This window comes from Trichechus manatus, unplaced genomic scaffold, assembly GCF_000243295.1.
Source record: "Trichechus manatus latirostris isolate Lorelei unplaced genomic scaffold, TriManLat1.0 scaffold00035, whole genome shotgun sequence".
Lineage (NCBI taxonomy): Eukaryota > Metazoa > Chordata > Mammalia > Sirenia > Trichechidae > Trichechus > Trichechus manatus.
Window position 1 is genome coordinate 9,565,458 of NW_004443971.1, and position 18,928 is coordinate 9,584,385.

Below are 18,928 nucleotides of genomic sequence, written 5' to 3' on the forward strand. Positions count from 1 at the left end.
CTGGTGTTCAGCGGGGGTGACGGTGATGTCACAGGTATGGTGTGCCAGCCACATGATGGGCACCAAGCAAAACAGGGTGAGTGTGTGCATCATCAGTACCTGGGAAGGAAGGTCACCAGGGGAAGTGAGTCTGGTGGGAAGAGTTGAAAGAGGGCAGGGAGGCACTTTGCCGGATGGGGCAAGGAAGACCAGCATAAAACTGCTGCTGTGAGGACCAGAGAGAGAAGGCCCAAGCTGGCACTGGGGAAGGGTGCCCCTCACCATCCACAACTCTGCTTCTCCCAAAGCTTGTCAACGCCTCAGACATGAGCCAGCCCAGGCCCCGCTACGTGGTAGACAGAGCCGCATATTCCCTCACTCTCTTCGATGATGAGTTTGAGAAGAAGGACCGGACGTATCCAGTGGGAGAGAAACTTCGCAATGCCTTCAGGTATGTGGCTCAGAGACCAGAATCCTCTTTCTTCTGCTCCCTCTTCCTCCCCAACCAAAATTCTCCCTGCACCAGGCCATGGCTCCTGCACCTGGTATCCTAAGACGGGTTGCGGAAGGCCCTCAGGAGGTGAGGTTCCAAACCCTGAATTTAAGATCCTATAGCCCCATCTGCGCTAAGATACCCCCAGGGAAGATGAGGACTAGAAGCAAGAACCATCCACAGCTTCAGGGTCATCCCCAAGCCCCTGCCTGGAGTTCCCCCACGTTCTCAGTCCACCCAAGTCTCTCTTGGGTTCTTAAGAGAGCTGTAGGTGGGCATGCTACACCATGGAGGTTAGGGGACATCGGAGTCCTTACTTCAACGCCATGTTCCCTCCTCCACTGAAGTTAAGGAAGCCTGAAACCACCACCACCCCATGCCCTTTGTTCTCTCTCCCTGCTAGATGCTCCTCCTGGGAATGCCCAAAGGAGGCCCTCATTTCCTAGGCTCTCCTGAAGGGGGCCTGGATGAAGTCTCACCAGCCCTGGACTCTTTCCACTCTCAGATCCCCAATCCCCACCATTCCTTTCCTGGAACTGTGATGTGGGAGCAAAGCCTTGGCTCTAAGGAAGGGGCTACACCAGGTGCTCTAGGCCCATACCCCAGAGGCCGGAGAACATGAGCTGTATCCTCCCGCTTCCCAGACTTCCAGCAGACCTCCTCAGGCCTAGCTATGCGCTGGCTTCTCTCCCTCACTCTTCTGGGGAAACAGCTGATTCAATTACTTGGATTTAGGTCACCGGCAATGGCTGAAGTAGAGATGCAGGTGAAACTGGTTCAGGCCGGGGGAATCACCCACTTGAGTCTTAACTAAATCCCCAGCCCAACCCTGCTTCTCCTGGGAGGATCCATCTCTGCCCAGTTCCAGTCAAGAGACCTTGGGTACCTGGTGTCCAGGCACCGTACCCACACCTGTGCACCCTTGTACAGGTGGGCACTGCCACCCGTGTGCTCAAAGAGTGTAAGTTTGGGCTCTTTCTGTACTGGGGAGATGGGGTATTTGCTGTTGTCCTGGAAACACTGGGGTGGTAAGAACTATAAAGGGATGTAGGGAAATAGCACATCCCATGTGGCTGGCATGAGAGCCTTGAACAGTACCTGGCATACAGGAGTGCTCAATCAGTATTCGTTTAATGAATGAATCTCTAGAAAGCTAATCCTTCTCTCCACTTCCCTTTTTATGGCTCTGGGCCATCTGTATCGGTGTTTGGCATCTGTTTCCAACTCTTCTTTCAGGCTTCAATTTGCTTTGCCCAAAATATGACAGGCTTGCAAGCAAGGCTGGACATGTACTAGCCCTCCAGTGAATTGTTTTTCTTCCCCAGCAAGCTCTGTCTTCATGAATCCAGTTTTCTCTGCCATGAACCTGATAGAGCTCTAGCAAGCTGATTCTCTCTTGGGCCAAAGCTTTAAAGATGCTTTAAGCTATTGACCACCAGTCCAACACCCCTTCTGCCATCCCTGAGATGGAAGAGGTACCCACCAGCCTCAGAAGAGACCAGAGTCAGATGGTAATGGTTGGGACAGAAAATCTGCCCAGACTTCATGGGGTACAAAGCATCGTCTGTGTTGGTTCCAGCCTTGGGTGACATCCAGGGGACCCAGTGTCAGAGAAACTATTATTGAGCAACAGCAAAGAGCAGGAATTTGTGCCGGGCAGGAAAGGAGGCTAATCAGAGCTGGCCAGTGAGTCACCAGATGATCTCCAAGTATATTTGTTTCCTCAACCAGGAGAAGAAAAGCAAATGCCCCTCCTTCCAGTCATCAATCCATTGGCTGTCACCCTTGAGTTTGTAGGCTCTTGATCCTACCGCTCCTGGATTTCTATGAAAGGACCTGGAGGTGTTCAACAAACAGGGAAGGGATCAACTCTCCTTACCCTGCATTGATCAGCAACAGCTCCCCCATTCTTCCCTCTCCTCCTTCCCTCTCCCCCTCCAGGGGAAAGAACTCTGGTATTGAAATCATCACACACAAAGGATGGTGAGTCAGCAGGAGCACGCCTTTAAGGGACAATGGAACCTTCCTCTGGGAGGAAGTCCTAAGAAAACTGGAAGCAGTCCCCACTCGGACTAAGTTTTAATACCAGCCCATCCTCCACTCATTCACTCATTCACTTATTCAACAGATATTTACTAAGCACCCCTGGATCTTGCACGAGGTATACAGAGATGAACGAGAGAGGCAGACTTCTCTCCATGGTGGGGTTTGCCGACTAATGCAGGAGACAGACAGAACGATTACAATGCAGGGTGCACAGGGAGCTGCAGGAGCCCAGACAGGGATCCAGAGAAGCCTTTCCTAGAGAAACTCCATCTGAGCCAGGAATGGACTTGACACCTCAGAAGACTAAGCCACTATAAGATCCATACCTTTAAACCAAGTCATGTGGACTTCCCAGGGTGAGCGGCCGGCTGTCAGAAGACCTGCAGCTAATGCCCAGGGCCTGTTGACAGGTTCTCAAGAGAAAGTTCCTGACTTTTCTTCTCAATATCCCTGGCACACAACATAGTGGGGTGCTCAGTGTCATAGCTGAATTCTGAATTAGTTTTGAATGGATGTATAAATGAATGAATGAATTACCGGGAACAGGATGTTATAGTCTGTCCCCAAATTAGGAGCCCTGGAGGCACAATAGTTAAGCTCTCGGCTGCTAACCGAAAGGTGAGCAGTTCGAACCCACCAGCGACTCAGCAGGAGAAAAGACCTGGCAATCTGTTTCTGTAACGATTACAGCCTAGGAAATCCTATGGGACAGTTCTACTCTGTCTTACAGGGTCGCTATGAGTCGTAATCGACTCAATGGCACACAACAACAACTCCCCAACTTGGAGTGTCTAAGCCATGCTGGTTGGAAATCTGCTCTCTTCCCCTGCAGATGTTCCTCAGCCAAGATCAAAACTGTGGTGTTTGGGCTGCTCCCTGTGCTCTCCTGGCTCCCCAAGTACAAGATCAAAGACTACTTCATCCCTGACCTGCTTGGCGGACTCAGTGGTGGATGTATCCAGGTCCCACAAGGTGAGGAGGCTCCCCTCAGCCAGGCTTGGCCCGCTGCGTTCCCTTATCCCTCTCCCCTCACCTCACCCCAACCCTGTATGACCTCTGTGTCCCTGATCCTTTGATTTCTTCGTCCTCCATAGGCATGGCATTTGCTCTGCTAGCCAACCTTCCCGCGGTCAATGGCCTCTACTCCTCTTTCTTCCCCCTGCTGACCTACTTCTTCCTGGGGGGTGTGCACCAGATGGTGCCAGGTAAGGCCTCTCCCCTCTCGGCAGGCAGGATGACTTGGCACATGAGGACAGGTGGTGTGGTGAAGGGGGTTCAGGTGATTTGCCATCTGCATTCTCCTAGAGTTGGTGCTGGTCAGCTCTGGAGGAATGGTCACATGCGAGTCAGTCCCACGTCTCCTGTGACCTTGGAGAAGCCACTTAGTGTGTGTGTCCTCAATTAGCCTGGCCTGTTCTGCCTTCCTCCCTGGGCTATGGGGAAGGCTGGGTGGAACAAGACACATCACACACCATAAGCGCTAAATAAATGTGAGAAACTACCATTCTAACTCACAGGCTGGCCCAGCAGGCCACTGTAGAGATATCTGGTCACAAGGCCTGGTTTCTGACTCAGGCACTGTTTGTACTTCTAAGCCCGTTTTGTTACATGTCCAATGCAATAATAGTAACGACTGAGATGAAAGCACTTTGAAAATTAGAGCTTATGTGCAGTTGTGAATGGTTGTGGTTATGCAGGAGAGGAGCCTTGGAGGTGGGGGAACTACCACCCAGGGGTTGGGAAGCATTGCTGCGCCCCTTCCTGGTGTCTGTGGGCATGGCCCAAACCTCTAACTTTTGCTGGCTTGGTGGGGCACCACAGGTACCTTTGCCGTTATCAGCATCCTGGTGGGTAACGTCTGTCTGCAGCTGGCCCCAGAGTCGAAATTTCGGGTCTTCAACAACGCCACCAACGAGAGCTACGTGGACACAGCGGCCATGGAGGCGGCAAGGCTGCACGTGTCGGCCACGCTAGCCTGTCTGACTGCTGTCATCCAGGTGAGGGGACAGCCCCACCCCTGCCAGGGCCTGGACTTGGAAAGGCGTCACATTGCTCTGCCCCTGCCTCAGGGCCCCCAGGTTGAACATTTAAGGCTGATTTCGGGTTCTACCTCCTTCCTCTTCCCCATTCCCAGGGTCTAAAAGGAACTTGAAAAGTCAGAGTGTCTCCTCACTTGCCTCTAGGATGGACCATCCCCACCTGATAAAACTGTCCCGAGCATAACCAATAAAAACCAGCCGCCGTTGAGTCAGCCCTGACTCATGGCACCCCATGTATGTCAGAGTCAAACTGTGCTCCATAGGGTTTCAATGGCTGATCTTCTGGAAGTGGATCACCAGACCTTTTTCCAAGGCACCTTTAGATGCACTTGAACCTCCAACCTTTTGGTTAGCAGCTGAGCACATTAACCGTTAACCCGGGGGCTCCGCCCCGAGATTAGAGACTGTCAAAAAGACTCACAGCCTCGCTCCACTACCTTTTCCAGTGTCCAACAATTCTCCCTGCCAGCACAGTCTTCCCTCTGCTCCTTCTTATGCGTCCAGGCTGCTAAGTTACTCTAACACTCCTTGTCCCCTTCCAGCCTCCTCTGCTCCTAGCCACAGCATCAGCTGCACTACATAAACTGAGCTTCTGCCCATGTTTGTGCAAAGAACTGTGCTAGGTTTTATGAAGGGAAACACGGCCTGATAGAATGCAAAAGCAGGAAGCAACTTCCGAGAGCACCTTTCATTCATTCATTCATTCAATTAATGCTTTTTTTTTTTTGGTTGTTTCACTGTGCTAGCAACTGGGCTAGGCCCTGGGATACAAAGACAAGTAAGAAAGAGTCTCAGTTCTCCAGGAGACTCACAGCCCAGCAAAGGAAGTAGCCATGTAAACAGATAAATGTGTGCGTAGTGAGATAAGCAGCATAATAGAGCTTCGTACAAACAGCTGTAGGAACACAGAACAGAAGGTCGGGGAAGGCCTCAAAGAGGAGGTGACACTTGACCTGAGTCTTAAAGGATGAATAGAAGTTACCAATAACCAAATGAACAGGTGCAGGAGAATGATCCAGACAGAGGGAACAGCACCCAGTAGGATTGAGGCCTAAGAGTATGATCTGACTGGGGAACAGCAAGGAGTTTGGTGTGCCTGGAGGAGAGAGGGTTTAGAGGCAAGAGGCCAAAGAAGAGACTGCAAAGGTAGGCAGGGGCCAGACAATGAAGTCCAGGATCTGTCCCCCAAGTGTAGGAAGAGAGCAGAGGGTTTGCCTGCAAAGAAGATGATGGATGGGAGGCTGGATTCGAACTGAGGCAGGGGACTTGCTGGGTGGCTATGCAGAGGCCCAGACACGAGCAATGGGGACATCCAGACCAAGGTGGTGGCAGTGGACAAGGAGGCGGGGTGGAATATTTTGCCAGCAGCACCAACAGGGCTGGGTAATAGACTGGACATGGGTGGTGAGGTAGGATGACTCCCAAGTTTTCTGTTGGGTAACTGAGTGGATGGTGGTGTCATTTACTGAGAGAGGAAGCACTGCAGGAAGACCTCATTCATTTACAGATAAAGAAAATGAAACCAGAGGTGAGTGACAAAGAGGCCTGTGCTCTATAGGAAGTAAAGGTCCGATGGCGGGCGTGGACAGACAGTAAAGGTCAGGCAAGGTCAGGACAAGGTCAAGAAAGGCTCATTTCCCCAGAGCAACTACTGTCCCAGGGCTGCACGGAACTCCAACCCGGGCCTTGGGTCAGTCGGCTGTGGGAGCTACTGACCGGCTTGGTCTTCCCCACCCCCTTCCTCCTCACAGATGGGCCTGGGCTTCATGCAGTTTGGCTTCGTGGCCATCTACCTCTCCGAGTCCTTCATCAGGGGCTTCATGACGGCCGCGGGCCTGCAGATCCTGATCTCGGTGCTCAAATACGTCTTCGGACTGACCATCCCCTCCTACGCAGGCCCAGGGGCCATTGTTCTTGTAAGTCTGGGGATGCGCCCCTGCAACTGGGGAGGGGCTCAGCAGACACATAAACAGAGTTAACTGCCTTAAGAAGTTGTGAGTTCCTCATTATGACATGTTCTCAAGCAAGGGCTGGATGACCCGTGGTTCAGAGAGGATTCAAGGGGTTTCCCATCTTGGGAAGCAGGGTTGAACACATGACCTCATGGGCTTGCTGAGGTTCTCTCTGGCTAATCCCTGAAGAAAAGGACATGTACACTATCTATCAGTACCCATTCCAGTGCTTCAACCCCTCCCTGACTAGGAATTCCTCCCTTGTGTCTAACCTCTATCCCTCCTCCTTTAGTTAGAACTCTTTCCAGAGAAATAAAAGGGAATGAGCATTGTCATCCCAGCATGAGCAACTATGTGAGAGGGTTCTAGAGGACAGAACAGTGTTTGTGACCAGGGTCTGAAGATTGCTCTGGTTGTCCCTCCATTAAGCGTTGTTGACTTAACTGGGCAGGCACCCAAGGGCGGGGGTAGCATGGGAAGAAGGGTGGGAACCTGTGAGCACTGTGCTGTCTCCCCCAGACCTTCATTGACATTTGCAAAAACCTCCCCCACACCAACATCGCCTCGCTTATCTTCGCCATCATCAGCGGTGTCATCCTGGTGCTGGTGAAGGAACTCAATACTCGCTACATGCACAAGATCCGCTTCCCCATCCCTACAGAGATGATTGTGGTAAGGACCTCGACTGGGGCTCGGGGCTGGGGAGACCAGGCTGGAGAGGCAGTGAGAAGAGGAATCAAGTCCCAGCCCAGGCCAGGGGAGCCCCTACTCAGCCCCAGCCCACCCACTGGCAGCCAGTAGAACAGGATGTCAGCATGAATCCATCTGGTCCCCCTGTGTAGGGCCCCCATGCTTCCTGCTCCTCAGGTTTTGCCCCTCAAGGAGGCAGGGGAGTTAGGTTTGGGGCCCCCAGGGGAAAGGGAGTCCCGGGAGAGACTCTTGTGTGGCCTCAACTTAGGGCCAATCCCCATTCTCCACTTTGGGGTTTGCAGGTGGTGGCGGCGACAGCTATCTCTGGGAGCTATAACATGCCCAAAAAATACCACATGCAGATCGTGGGAGAGATCCAACATGGGTGAGTCCAAGCATCCCAGAAGCCTGGCCCCAGCCCCACCATGCCCCTGCCAAGGCTTAGGCTCCAAGAGACAGATGAGACAAGCCCTACAACAGAGCATTATAAACCACAGGACACTGATCAGATGAGAATTATTACAATTACTTAGAAGAGCTGCCCAACCAACCAATGCTGTTTGGTTAACGAAAACTCAGTCTTAACTTGTATGCCCTCCCCAAAGTCTCATTCAATCCAAGCAAAGCTCCTATGGTCAGCCTGTTGCTGGTCCTTTGCCTTGCTCTAATGCATTGGCTCTTGTTATCCATGTGGAAAGGACTCTGTTAGGATTGGCAGAATTCACCCAGCATCAATCTGTGCCAAGCACTGGGCCCTGGGAGGAGAGGGGCAGTGCTTGCCTGTAGAGTTGGAGCAGATGAGGGAGAAAGTCCCCACAGCACTGCAGTGGCCTGGAAAGGGTCTGTGGACCAGTGATGTAAAAAGTCTAGAATCTGAAAAGAGCCTTGGTGGTGCAACAGTTAAGTGCTTGGCTGGTAACCTTAAGATTGGAGGTAAGAACCTATCCAGTGGCTTCAAGTGAGAAAGACCTGGCGATCTGCTCTCGTAAAGATTACAGCCTAGAAAGCCCTATGGGGCACTTCTAATCCATCACGTGGGGTTGCCATGAGTTGGAATCAACTCAACGGCACCCAACAAGAGCAGCATACCTTCATTCAAGAGTCCAGAATCTGGGCTTCAACAAGCCAGGCCCTACCATGTATTGGCTCTGTGACTTGGGATAAGTTGTTTGAGGTCTTTGAGCCTCCGTTTCCTCCTTTGTAAAGCAGGAGTGATGATGCCTACCCTGCAGGGTTGTACTGAGGATTCAGACTGGAAGGGATAACTTCTGTAAAGGCCCTGCACACGGTGGGGCCTGGCTTGTCCCCATGGGTCCATGCAGGGCATAGCTGCCCTCCCTCTGCTCACACCCCTGGGCCCTGCCCCCTCTCTGGCTCCTTGGCAGGTTTCCGACTCCAGTGACACCTGTGGTTTCTCAGTGGAAGGACATGATTGGCACAGCCTTCTCCCTCGCCATCGTGAGCTACGTCATCAACCTGGCTATGGGCCGGACCCTAGCCAACAAACATGGCTATGACGTGGATCCTAATCAGGTAGCTCTGGCCGCCCCTGGCAGGGCTGAGCAAGAAAGGACATGGCCAGCAGAGGCCGGGCAAGAGACGTCTTGGGGCTCTTTGGGTTGAGATGAGGCAGGCTGTCTGCCAGCAAGAGGGGGGAGGGCCCCGACCCCATGAGATTGATTGAGACTACATAACTTCATAACTACAGAGTCGCTCACAATTCCTAGGCCCTAGATCCAGCTTGGGTGGCTGACTGGTTTCGGTCCCACCACCCACTCCCTACACCAGGCTCAGGCATTGGACCCCCAGCTTCCAACCCTGCCCTTCTCTCCCCATAGGAAATGATCGCTCTGGGCTGCAGCAACTTCTTTGGTTCCTTCTTTAAAATCCATGTCATCTGCTGTGCTCTCTCTGTCACTCTGGCTGTGGATGGAGCTGGAGGAAAATCCCAGGTGAGCCCAGTACCTGGGGAGTGAGATGGAGGTGGTGGGGTATAGACCAAGTATCCAGAGGAGACAGACACCCAGCTGCCTCCCCACCCTTCCTCTTTCCTCCTGACCCTCCGCCCACCTCTACCAAAGTCTCTATTGTAATAAATCAAGAATAAGAATTCACAAGCACCCCATATTTTCAACTCTTTCTCTGAATAGGTGGCAAGCCTGTGTGTGTCCTTGGTGGTGATGATCACCATGCTGGTCCTGGGGTCCTATCTGTACCCTCTCCCCAAGGTAAGAGCCCAGCAAGATAGCAGAGGACAGGAAGAGATTCGTGGGGAAGGAAAGTAAGAACAATCCCTAAGAGCTACCAGGATTATTGCTGTACAGATTACAAAGTGCTATCATCGTCGAATTTAATCCTAATCACCTCCCTGTGAGGTAAATAAAGTGGGCTTACTCTCCCCATTTTACAGGTGAAGGAAGCTGAGGCTAAAAAAGTACGTGATTTGCCCATGGTGAGACAGCCAACAAGTGCAGAGCTGGACTCAAACTGTAGTCTTCTGGCCTCAGAGTTCATTGCACAATCAGTGTTCACAAGTGCCTATGAGGGCCAGACTCTCTCATAGCCCAGGTGGGAGGGGTCTAGGGCTGGGGCTGTTTAGGAATGAGGGAAGAGGGGAAGGTGAAGAACAAGGATAGGATGGACCGCACAGGTCTAGTGCCTACATTCTCCAAACCTGAGATTGAGGGCACAGAGTTGGGGGCTCTGCCAGAGAAGGAGTTCTAGAATTCTAGCTGCCAGTCCTGCCAGGCTCCAGGGTCAGGTATTTGTAGGAAGGGCAGAAAGAAGGTGACACCCAAGGTGACATGGGACAATGTTCTGCTTCCCCAGTCTGTGCTAGGAGCCTTGATAGCTGTCAACCTCAAGAACTCCCTCAAGCAACTCACTGACCCCTACTATCTGTGGAGGAAGAACAAGCTGGACTGTGTAGGTATTGGGCAGTCTCTGGGTACCCATCGATACACTTGTCCCCTCCTTCAACCCCAAAGCCATCTCAGTTCTCCTAACAATGATCCCTGTCATTTGCTGCTCCCTAATTAGCATAGCATAGCCCAGGGATTAAATCCAAACTCAAACATTCACTGGCTCAGTGACCGAAAGCCAGTTACTTAAATTTTCTGAATCTCACCTTCCTCATCTGTGAAATGGAAATTTTATGCTCCCTACCACCTAGAGTTGCTGTGAGGAAGAAATGTAAGACAAGTAAGTAGTACATTGCCCGAACTGTATCTTGTGCTCAACAAAAGTTAGCTATCATTATTTTTATAATTCATAGTTCCAGAAAGGCAAAAAGATGTAGTTAAAAAAAAATCCAAGAACATAAAGCCAGAGGACCAAAGTCTTAAACAAGTTATTAGACTTCTCCAGAGCTCTATTTCCTCATCTGTAAATGCAGGTGATAGTCATGGTTTCGTCATATACTTGTCCCGAGGATTAAATGAGATCATAATGGGAAAGCACCAAAAAACCATAGAATACTCTGCAAACACGAGATATCATTATGATTAGTCACATCCTTCACTGCACTGGACAATAGTAATAAAGGCTGCATGTATTGACGAAACAGCATTATCCCCATTTAAGCCCCACCACAACCTAACAGAGGATTTACTAACCTCATTTAAACATGATGAAACCAAGGTTCAAAGAGGTTAAGTAACTCATTAAAGGCTCAGAGGTACTAAGTGGTAGAGTATAAATTTGAACCCAGTGTCTTTGACTCCAAACCTTTGGGCTATACCGTCTGTGATAGGAGGGAGGCTCACCAGTGAAGTGCAGAGAAAGAAATCCTAAAGCCAAAGAATTGACTGGTGCATCTGGGGTCCCCCAGTGAGTGGATGATGAGGATATGCAGAAAAATGTATGTCCCAGTTCCCAGCCCAGGGATTTGCTTTTAACACACCCCAACAATCTGTCTGCCATAGCAATTAAAAAAATAATTGCTGTCAAGTTGATTCCAGCTCGTAGCAACCCTACAGGACAGAGTAGAACTGCCCCACAGGGTTTCCAAGGAGCGCCTGGTGGATTTGAACTGTCGACCTTTTTGTTAGCAGCCGAACTCTTAACCACTATGCCACCAGGGTTTATGCCATAGCAACAGTCATATAATGCCTTGTGTCTTCCTGGCCTCACAGCAATTCTATACAAGAATCTGGGCAGATTTATTTTATTTAGAGGGATTTGGAGGACCCTAAAGGTCCATCAGGAGCTCTAGTGGCACAAGGGTTAAACACTTGACTGGTAACCAAAAGGTTGGCAGTTCGAACCCACCCAGCTGCTCCGCGGGAGAAAGACCTGAAGATTTGCTTCCATAAAGATTACAGCCTAGAAAACCCTAAGGGGGCAGTTTACTGTGTCACATGGGGTTGCGATGAGTCGAAATCAAATTGACGGCACCCAACAACAACAACAAAGGGTCCATAGGGTGCAACTATCGAAGCTGCATCCAATTCTCTCCCCACCCACACAACCAAGCACCAGGCAGTCAGTTCAGGAAGCAGTCACTGAGCACCTATAGGGGCATTGAGAGCTCACTGTTAGACAGAGAAAGCGAACTCACATTTATTGACCATCAATGTGTCTCCCTCACTTGGCTGTTGCTGTTGATAGTTGCCATCGAGTCAGCTCTGACTCATGGTGACCCCATGTACAACAGAACTAAACATTGCCCAGTCTCGCACTATCTTCATGATCATTGTTATGCTTGAGTTCGTTGTTGTAGCCACTGTGTATTCTCAGTGCCTTCCAACCTAGGGGGCTCATCTTCCACTGTTATATCAGACAGTGTTCTGTTGTGATCCATAAGGTTTTCGTTGGCTAATTTTCAGAAGTAGATCTCCAGGCCTTTCTTCCTAGTCTTAGTCTGGAAGCTCCACTGAAACCTATCCACCATGTGTAACACTGCTTGTATTTGAAATACTGGTGGCTCAACTCCCAGCATCATAACAATACGCAAGCTACCGGATGGGTGGTGGATCACTAGGCTAGGTCTTTTTTATAACTCTTTATTCCTTTCATGAGGTACAGTAGGTATTAATACTCTCCCTTTGTGGGTTAGAAACTGAGGCTAGTAAGTAGGAGAATCAAGCTTTGAACCCAGGCATATCTGGCCCAAGGCTCATGCTCTTATCATCATGCCCTGCTGCCTCCCTGCATGCGCTGGGTTGTCTATTAAAAAAAAAAAAATAGACAAGATCAGAGGGCCACACTCAACCTAGGAGAAATGGGCGAGTGTAACTGAAGCACAAATACATAAGACTTTGCAAAAGTGCAATAAAAAGGAAAGGGTGGATCTGAAGTTGTGCTAGTAGAGAATGGCTTGCTAATCCAGGAAGACTTCCTGAAAGAGTCAGCCTTCTCCAGGCCTGCTTCTGACAGCTCTCTCCTCACAGTGCGTCTGGGTGGTGAGCTTCCTCGCCTCTTTCTTCCTGAGCCTGCCATATGGTGTGGCAGTGGGCGTCGCCTTCTCTGTCCTGGTTGTGGTCTTCCAGACCCAGTTGTAAGTAACACCCTCCTCCCACCAAGGCACAGCACTAGGGTCCTTAGTTCAGGCTGCCAAGGACTCCCATGCCCAGGCCTGGCCCAGACCACCAGGCCCTTACTCCTTCTGGGCCTGCACTAGAGGTGCTGCCAGGCCTGTAGGGGAGCCAACCCAACCAGGACTGTGGGCACAGGCTGGGCTGTCTGACTTCCCATACCCTAAATATCCAGTAGAAAGTCATCATGGTCCCAGAGGGCTGAAGGGAAGGGACCAGAGAAAGTGGGAGAAGAGCGGGTAGGTGAGACTCAGTCATTCCAAAGGCACTGCCAGAACGTAAGTCCACCCAGGAGAATACCAGACCATGGGACAGATGCTGTGTCCTTCCTGGAGCAGGATTAAGTAGTGAAGGCCAGTGGCACCAGTAGGGGGATTCGGGCCAGGGCAGGGAGGATGTGGAATGTTAAGGAAACCCTGTTTTCCCTTCCTGAGAACTCAGAACCAGCAAGTGATGACTTCAGGGACCACTTAAGCTTGTGGCCTTGTGTATCCCCTCTTCTGTCCTGAGCCCCAGTCTGGGAGCTTTGTCAAGGACCTGCCTGTCATCCCCTTATGCCCAACCATAAGCTGCCAGGCATGTATCTCCAGTGCAGAAAAACAAACACATCCGGGGATGAAGAAGGGGCGCCCTCCTGCCCTGCCCCTGGCCCCAGCTCCCATCCCAGCATCCTTCCAGGCCTGTAAGCCATTGACATTCTCTTAGGTTTCTCTTTGTCTTCTCCTTCCAGTCGAAATGGCTGTGCTCTGGCCCAGGTCATGGACACTGACATTTATGTGAATCCCAAGACCTACAATAGGGTACGTAACCCCAGCCTATGACTACTCCCGTTTGCCCTGCCCCCACCCCGAGGTGCTGAGTTTGTTTGTTTGTTTAAGCCAATAAAGACATTTCTGCTACCTGAGCCCAGTCTGCCCATCACAGGTCCAGGAAATTAAAGGGGTTAAGATCATCACTTACTGCTCCCCTCTCTACTTCGCCAACTCAGAGATCTTCAGGCAAAAGGTCATTGCCAAGGTAAGGCCCAGCACTCTGGCAACCAAGGGGCTGACCCAAGAACCAGCCCAGAATATGGGAGCAGAAGGGGGCAGGGAGCTGAGAGCAGGCCCCTTCTAGAGAGGATAGAGGTCAAGATTGCTGTTGGCTCTCTCCCCCCAGGCAGGTGTGGACCCCCAGAAAGTATTACTGGCCAAGCAAAAATACCTCAAAAAGCAAGAGAAGGAAAGAAAGATGCCCATACAGCACCGGAAATCTCTATTCATGAAAACCAAGGTAAACCAAGGCTCCTGCTCCCATGCTCATTTCGTATCTTATCCCCTGGTGTCCCACCTCCCAGCACCTCCGAGGCAGACAGAAAGTCTCTGAGGCCGCTGCCTGCTGGCCACTGGCAATCTTCTTGGGCAAGGGGCTGCCAGCTCCCAGGGTAACCACTGAACTCCCATGACAGCCCCTCCCCACTTTCTGGCTAAGACAGGACCTGGCCCACAGACCTAAGAACAACCCTGGATGAAGAGAAGCAGTGAATTAACTAGGGTTCCCAGCAGACCCAGAACTAGCCAGGCTGGGGTGGGCATGGGAGTTGTGGGGAGATGTAGGCAGACATGGGCAAATGCCAAAAGAGGCTCAGTTGTTTCCAAAGAGCCTTCTTCCCAGAGCAGAGTGCTGAGGCTTCAGTGGCTCTCTCCAAAGGCACCTCCCCACTTGTCCTGAGTTGTCGGAGGCCAAGCTTGCAGGCTGCGCCTGAGGAAGAGGCTGGGAGAAGCCTTCGTATGGGTTTTCAGGGCTGAAAACAAAGGCTTTTGGTCACCTGCCACCACCAAGTTCAGTTACTCACCTCCACTCCCACTCTCCGGCCCCTGCTGCAGCCACAGCAAAGTCACATTCAGTTTAATAAGCCCTGACTCTGACCCCACCCCCCGCCCCTCTAGACTGTCTCCCTGCAGGAGCTCCAGCAGGACTTTGAGAACGCCACCCCCACCGACCCCAACAACAACCAGAAGCCCACTAATGGCGCCAGCGTGTTCTACGTCACCTTCAGCCCTGACGCCTCCTCAGGTGCCCACTGTGAGCTCCCGGCCTCAGCTAAGTCCCCCAGTGAACCCAGCACCAGCAACATCCTGGCCAGTGTCCCACCCTTCGTCACCTTCCACACCCTCATCCTCGACATGAGTGGAGTCAGCTTTGTGGACCTCATGGGCATCAAAGCTCTGGCCAAGGTGAGGCCCCCAGAGAGAGGGAGCACCTGCCCAGCCTGCTCTCCCCCTCTGCCTTTCCTTGGAGCCCTCACTTCCACAAGCTGAGGGAGGAAGCTGAGCAAGGAAGCTACAGATTCATCCCTCTGGGCCCCAGATGCAGCCAGGATGGCATGCTCTCTGCAGGGCAGGCCCAGCACAGCCCTGGAGAAGGAGACCAGAGCTTCAGGCCTCACTGTTCCACCCTGTCCTAACAGAGCCATAAGTAGTCACCTCTCAGGCCACCTGGAACCCACTCCCGGCTCCTCTGAGGAGAGTCCAGCTTGGCCCCAGGCTCATGACCTGCTGCTTCTTCTCACACTCACCCTGTACCCTAGCAGTCAGCTGGTTCTGGCCTGCCAAGGAGAGGAGAAGAAATGATATCAGTTCCCAGCACTCTCAGGCCAAACAGGCAGCCCACGAGACACCTTGAATAAATGTATCAATCTGATAACTTTTCAGCGGTCACCTCTGAAGGCAGAGAGTCAGCAAACCTCAGAGCTGGCTCAGACAGAGGCAGCGCAGGGAACAGAGAGCATACAGGCTGACATCCTTCCCAGCCTGGGCTTTAGCCTGCTTCCCAGGCCTGCGCCTGAAGTCCAGGCTGGCCTTGGCTGAAGTGAAATCCTATCCCCTCTGAGCCTTAGTCCTCCCCTGCGGTGTCTGCCTGAGGCCACAAAGTTGGGAAAGATGTGGATTCTGGGAATCTGACTACTGAAAGGAAAGATCTGGCCCCATAAGAAGGGGCCGTGGTGATTTTAAGTGCCTGCCACATTGGCAAAGCGCCATTTCCGCCCACTTTGCAGAGAAGCCCTCAGCCAACACTCCAGAAAGAAGTGGTGTGCTTTGCTGCTATTTTTATCTTTGGCTCCCAGGGCCCTTGGGGTTGCTTGTTTGTTTGGCTTCCCCTCTGACGTTCATTTTGTTAATCACTTTTGAGACCCACTCAAAACATTCCTTTCCTTTTGTCTCCCTTCCCCACCACCCCCTCCAACGCTTCCAGCTGGGCGCCACCTTCGGGAAGGTCGGTGTGAAGGTCTTCTTGGTGAACATTCACGGTAAGAGAAGGACATTTAGGGGACCAAAAGACTGGCAAGGCAGTGGGGTGGAGGCCGGTTGGCAGGGCGCTGAATAATGAGGGGGGATGAGAGCCCCAAATATTTCCCCCAACTACTGCCTGTTCATAAGAGCTTCAGACACGAGTCAGGGGAGAATGAGGCCCGATCGTGGAAACAAGCTAAACACCAGTTGCCCTCGAATCAACTCCGACTCATGGCGACCCCCTGTGTGTCAGAGCAGAACTGTGCTCCATGGGGTTTCAATGGCTGATTTTTTGGAAGTAGATCACCAGGCCTTTCTTCCAAGGCATCTCTGGGTGGACTCAAACCACCAACTTTTTGCTTAGCAGCTGAGCGCATAACCGTTTGCACCACTTGGGGACTCCTTTGCAACCACACGGGGACTCTGGAAACATCCTTGTTGTTATCGTCAGGTGCAGTGCAGTTGATTTCAACTCATAGCAACCCCGTGTGACAGAGTAGAGCTGCCCCATAGGGTTTTCTAGGCTGTAATCTTTACGGGATCATACTGCCAGGTCTTTCTCCCATGGAGCCGCTGGGTGGTTTGAACCGCAAACTTTTGGTTAGCAGCCGAGTGCTTAACCATTGTACCACCAGGGCTTCTTGTAAACAGCCTAAAGTTCTCAATAACAGAGTGAGGGGTCAGATGCAGAACTTGAGAATGGACAACTAGGATTCTCATCTGCCCCCATCACTGATTTGCCATGTGACCTTGGCCGAGTCACTTTATCTGTCTAGGGATCAGTTCCCTCCTACACTAAATGAGAACGGTGACTAAATGAATTTGAGGGTTCTCTCCAAATCTAGAAGTCCATGAATCTATGTAAGTATAGAGCACACACATCAGTTTTATATGCACAACCCAAAGGGTACAGGTACACAGCCCAACGACATGTCCACAGGACAGTGTAGGTTCACATCATTAGCACGTATGCAAAGGGCACAGACACAGAGCCACAGTGAGCGCACACAGATACAGAAGATGGTGTGGAGGGCGCATACACACACACTCAGCTTCAAGCAGAGGGTCAGGTCCCTCGCAGCAGGGCTGCCTGACTTCAGAGCTGACCTAAGCACATTCCAGGCTTTGTGGGGACCCTGCTCGGGGAGCACAATTCTAGACGGCAATGACCTGCTAAGCATGTACTCCAGAGTTAGAATCAGTGAAATTCCTCTTGCCTCCTCTTGGAGCCCTGGTGGCACAGTAGTTAAGAGCTTGGCTGCTAACCAAAAGGTCATCAGTTTGAATCCACCTATGGGACAGTTCTGCTCTAGGAGTCAGAATCAACTTGACGGCAATGGGTTTGGGTTTTTTGTTTGCTTGTTTTGTTTTCTCTACCTCAGCAAAGCATCCCTAGAATTTGGGAAGAGCAAGGTCTCTGCCACACACAGGTGAAGTTGTGGGAAAGGTCTGGGTAAACAAAGAGGCAGGATGAGCCCTTAGGGGAAGAAGCTGGCAGCAGCCTCCCCAAGGATGCTGTAGCCTTTCCCTCTCCAATTACCACTTTCCTGAATCAAACTGCTTCCTTCTGCCCTGGGTTGAAGATTCAGCATCCTCAACATCATGATGCCCTCTGCTGCTCAGAAGGGATATTGCAGTGCCCATGGCTCTTGGATGCAGCCAGAGCACAAACCTCAGGCCTTTCTCTCTCTCCTTCCCTCCCAACCCTGGTCTCTCCATCCTCCCTCAGCCCCAATGCACAGTGACTGTTACCTTCACAAGGTGATCTTTTTCTCTCTCTAGCCCAGGTGTACAATGACATTAGCCATGGAGGCATCTTTGAAGATGGAGGTCTAGAGCGCAGCCATGTCTTCCCCAGCATACATGATGCAGTCCTCTTTGCCCAGGCAAATGGCAGAGACGCGGCCCCAGGACACAGCTTCCAAGGGGTAAGGTCCCTGCACCGGTGGCGGGGGGGGGGGTGGTCCTAGGCTCCCAGAGCACTGAAATAGCAAGACTAGGAAGCATTAAAAAGAACCCAGGAGAAGGTTGGGGTCCAATGCCAGTTCGGTCATTTGACTTTGCCGAATCTCAGTTTCTTTACCTGTAAAATGGACACTGTGAAATAACATTATCTACCTCACAGGGTTTTTCTGTTTTTGTTTTTAGGACTAAATGAAAATTATATCTTTTATGTTACTCTAAAGCCCTTTAGGATTGCTGGAGAAATTGCAAAACGCTGTATCAATGTTAATTTCCTGACCTCAAGAATACCCAGAGTGTGTTACCTTCTGCCTGCTGTGGTGTCGCTCACCTCCCCCACCCCTTAGCTCGCCCTGAAAGAGGTTAGGGGAAGGGACGAGAGTGTTCCTGCCCATTTTAACTTAGCAGGCTTAAAGATCCCAGGCTGGGATGAAGAGGCTGGGTCCACGTTTTATCTCAGCTTCTTGACATTTAATTTACTAGCTCAGTAAGTGGTCTGCAAATGAGATACAAATAACACTGTCTAGGACTCCAAAAAGCTGAGGAGTCAGAACAAGCCTACCCCCAGAGTCCCCTCCCAGCTCAGCCTCTGCCCTTGGCCTCCCAAGGCTTGTTTGTGCCCCAGCCCTCGATAAAAACCTGCCCTGACCTCTCTGGGTCGTAAGAAAGGCCTTTCTGGCCCTAGACCAACCATTTGCTCTTTGCTTTAAGAGACGGGTCAAGGTGAAGCCACCTGTTCTCTGTGCTGACAGACTACCCGGAAACACACGGGCCCTTGGCTGGTGCACTCCACATGCAGAGGGTCACGGGCGGAGCAACGGGCTTTCCTGCTTCATGAACCTTGTCCACGGAGCAAAGAGAGGGAGATTCTGCAAGAATCATTATTTCACTAATAATTTGCAGTTATTACAGCTTACAGATCATATTCATATATACAAATTATATACAGAATGTATCCATA

The 18,928-nt window shown here is 51.4% G+C and overlaps 1 protein-coding gene across 1 annotated transcript in view; it reads left to right on the plus strand.

Annotated features, from left to right (window-relative positions):
• Positions 1-305: 305 nt before the first annotated feature.
• The window catches only part of SLC26A9 (solute carrier family 26 member 9), a 20,693-nt gene continuing 2,070 nt past the window's right edge, over positions 306-18,928 (plus strand). The window contains exons 1-18 of the mRNA XM_004375217.1: positions 306-430; positions 3,351-3,490; positions 3,613-3,723; positions 4,340-4,515; positions 6,309-6,473; positions 7,029-7,181; positions 7,502-7,584; positions 8,585-8,732; positions 9,038-9,151; positions 9,350-9,427; positions 10,029-10,124; positions 12,590-12,696; positions 13,464-13,533; positions 13,658-13,750; positions 13,892-14,005; positions 14,662-14,949; positions 15,968-16,022; positions 17,788-17,933. Coding sequence (XP_004375274.1) covers positions 306-430; positions 3,351-3,490; positions 3,613-3,723; positions 4,340-4,515; positions 6,309-6,473; positions 7,029-7,181; positions 7,502-7,584; positions 8,585-8,732; positions 9,038-9,151; positions 9,350-9,427; positions 10,029-10,124; positions 12,590-12,696; positions 13,464-13,533; positions 13,658-13,750; positions 13,892-14,005; positions 14,662-14,949; positions 15,968-16,022; positions 17,788-17,933 — 2,262 coding nt within the window. The remainder of the gene's footprint in view (positions 431-3,350; positions 3,491-3,612; positions 3,724-4,339; positions 4,516-6,308; positions 6,474-7,028; positions 7,182-7,501; positions 7,585-8,584; positions 8,733-9,037; positions 9,152-9,349; positions 9,428-10,028; positions 10,125-12,589; positions 12,697-13,463; positions 13,534-13,657; positions 13,751-13,891; positions 14,006-14,661; positions 14,950-15,967; positions 16,023-17,787; positions 17,934-18,928) is intronic.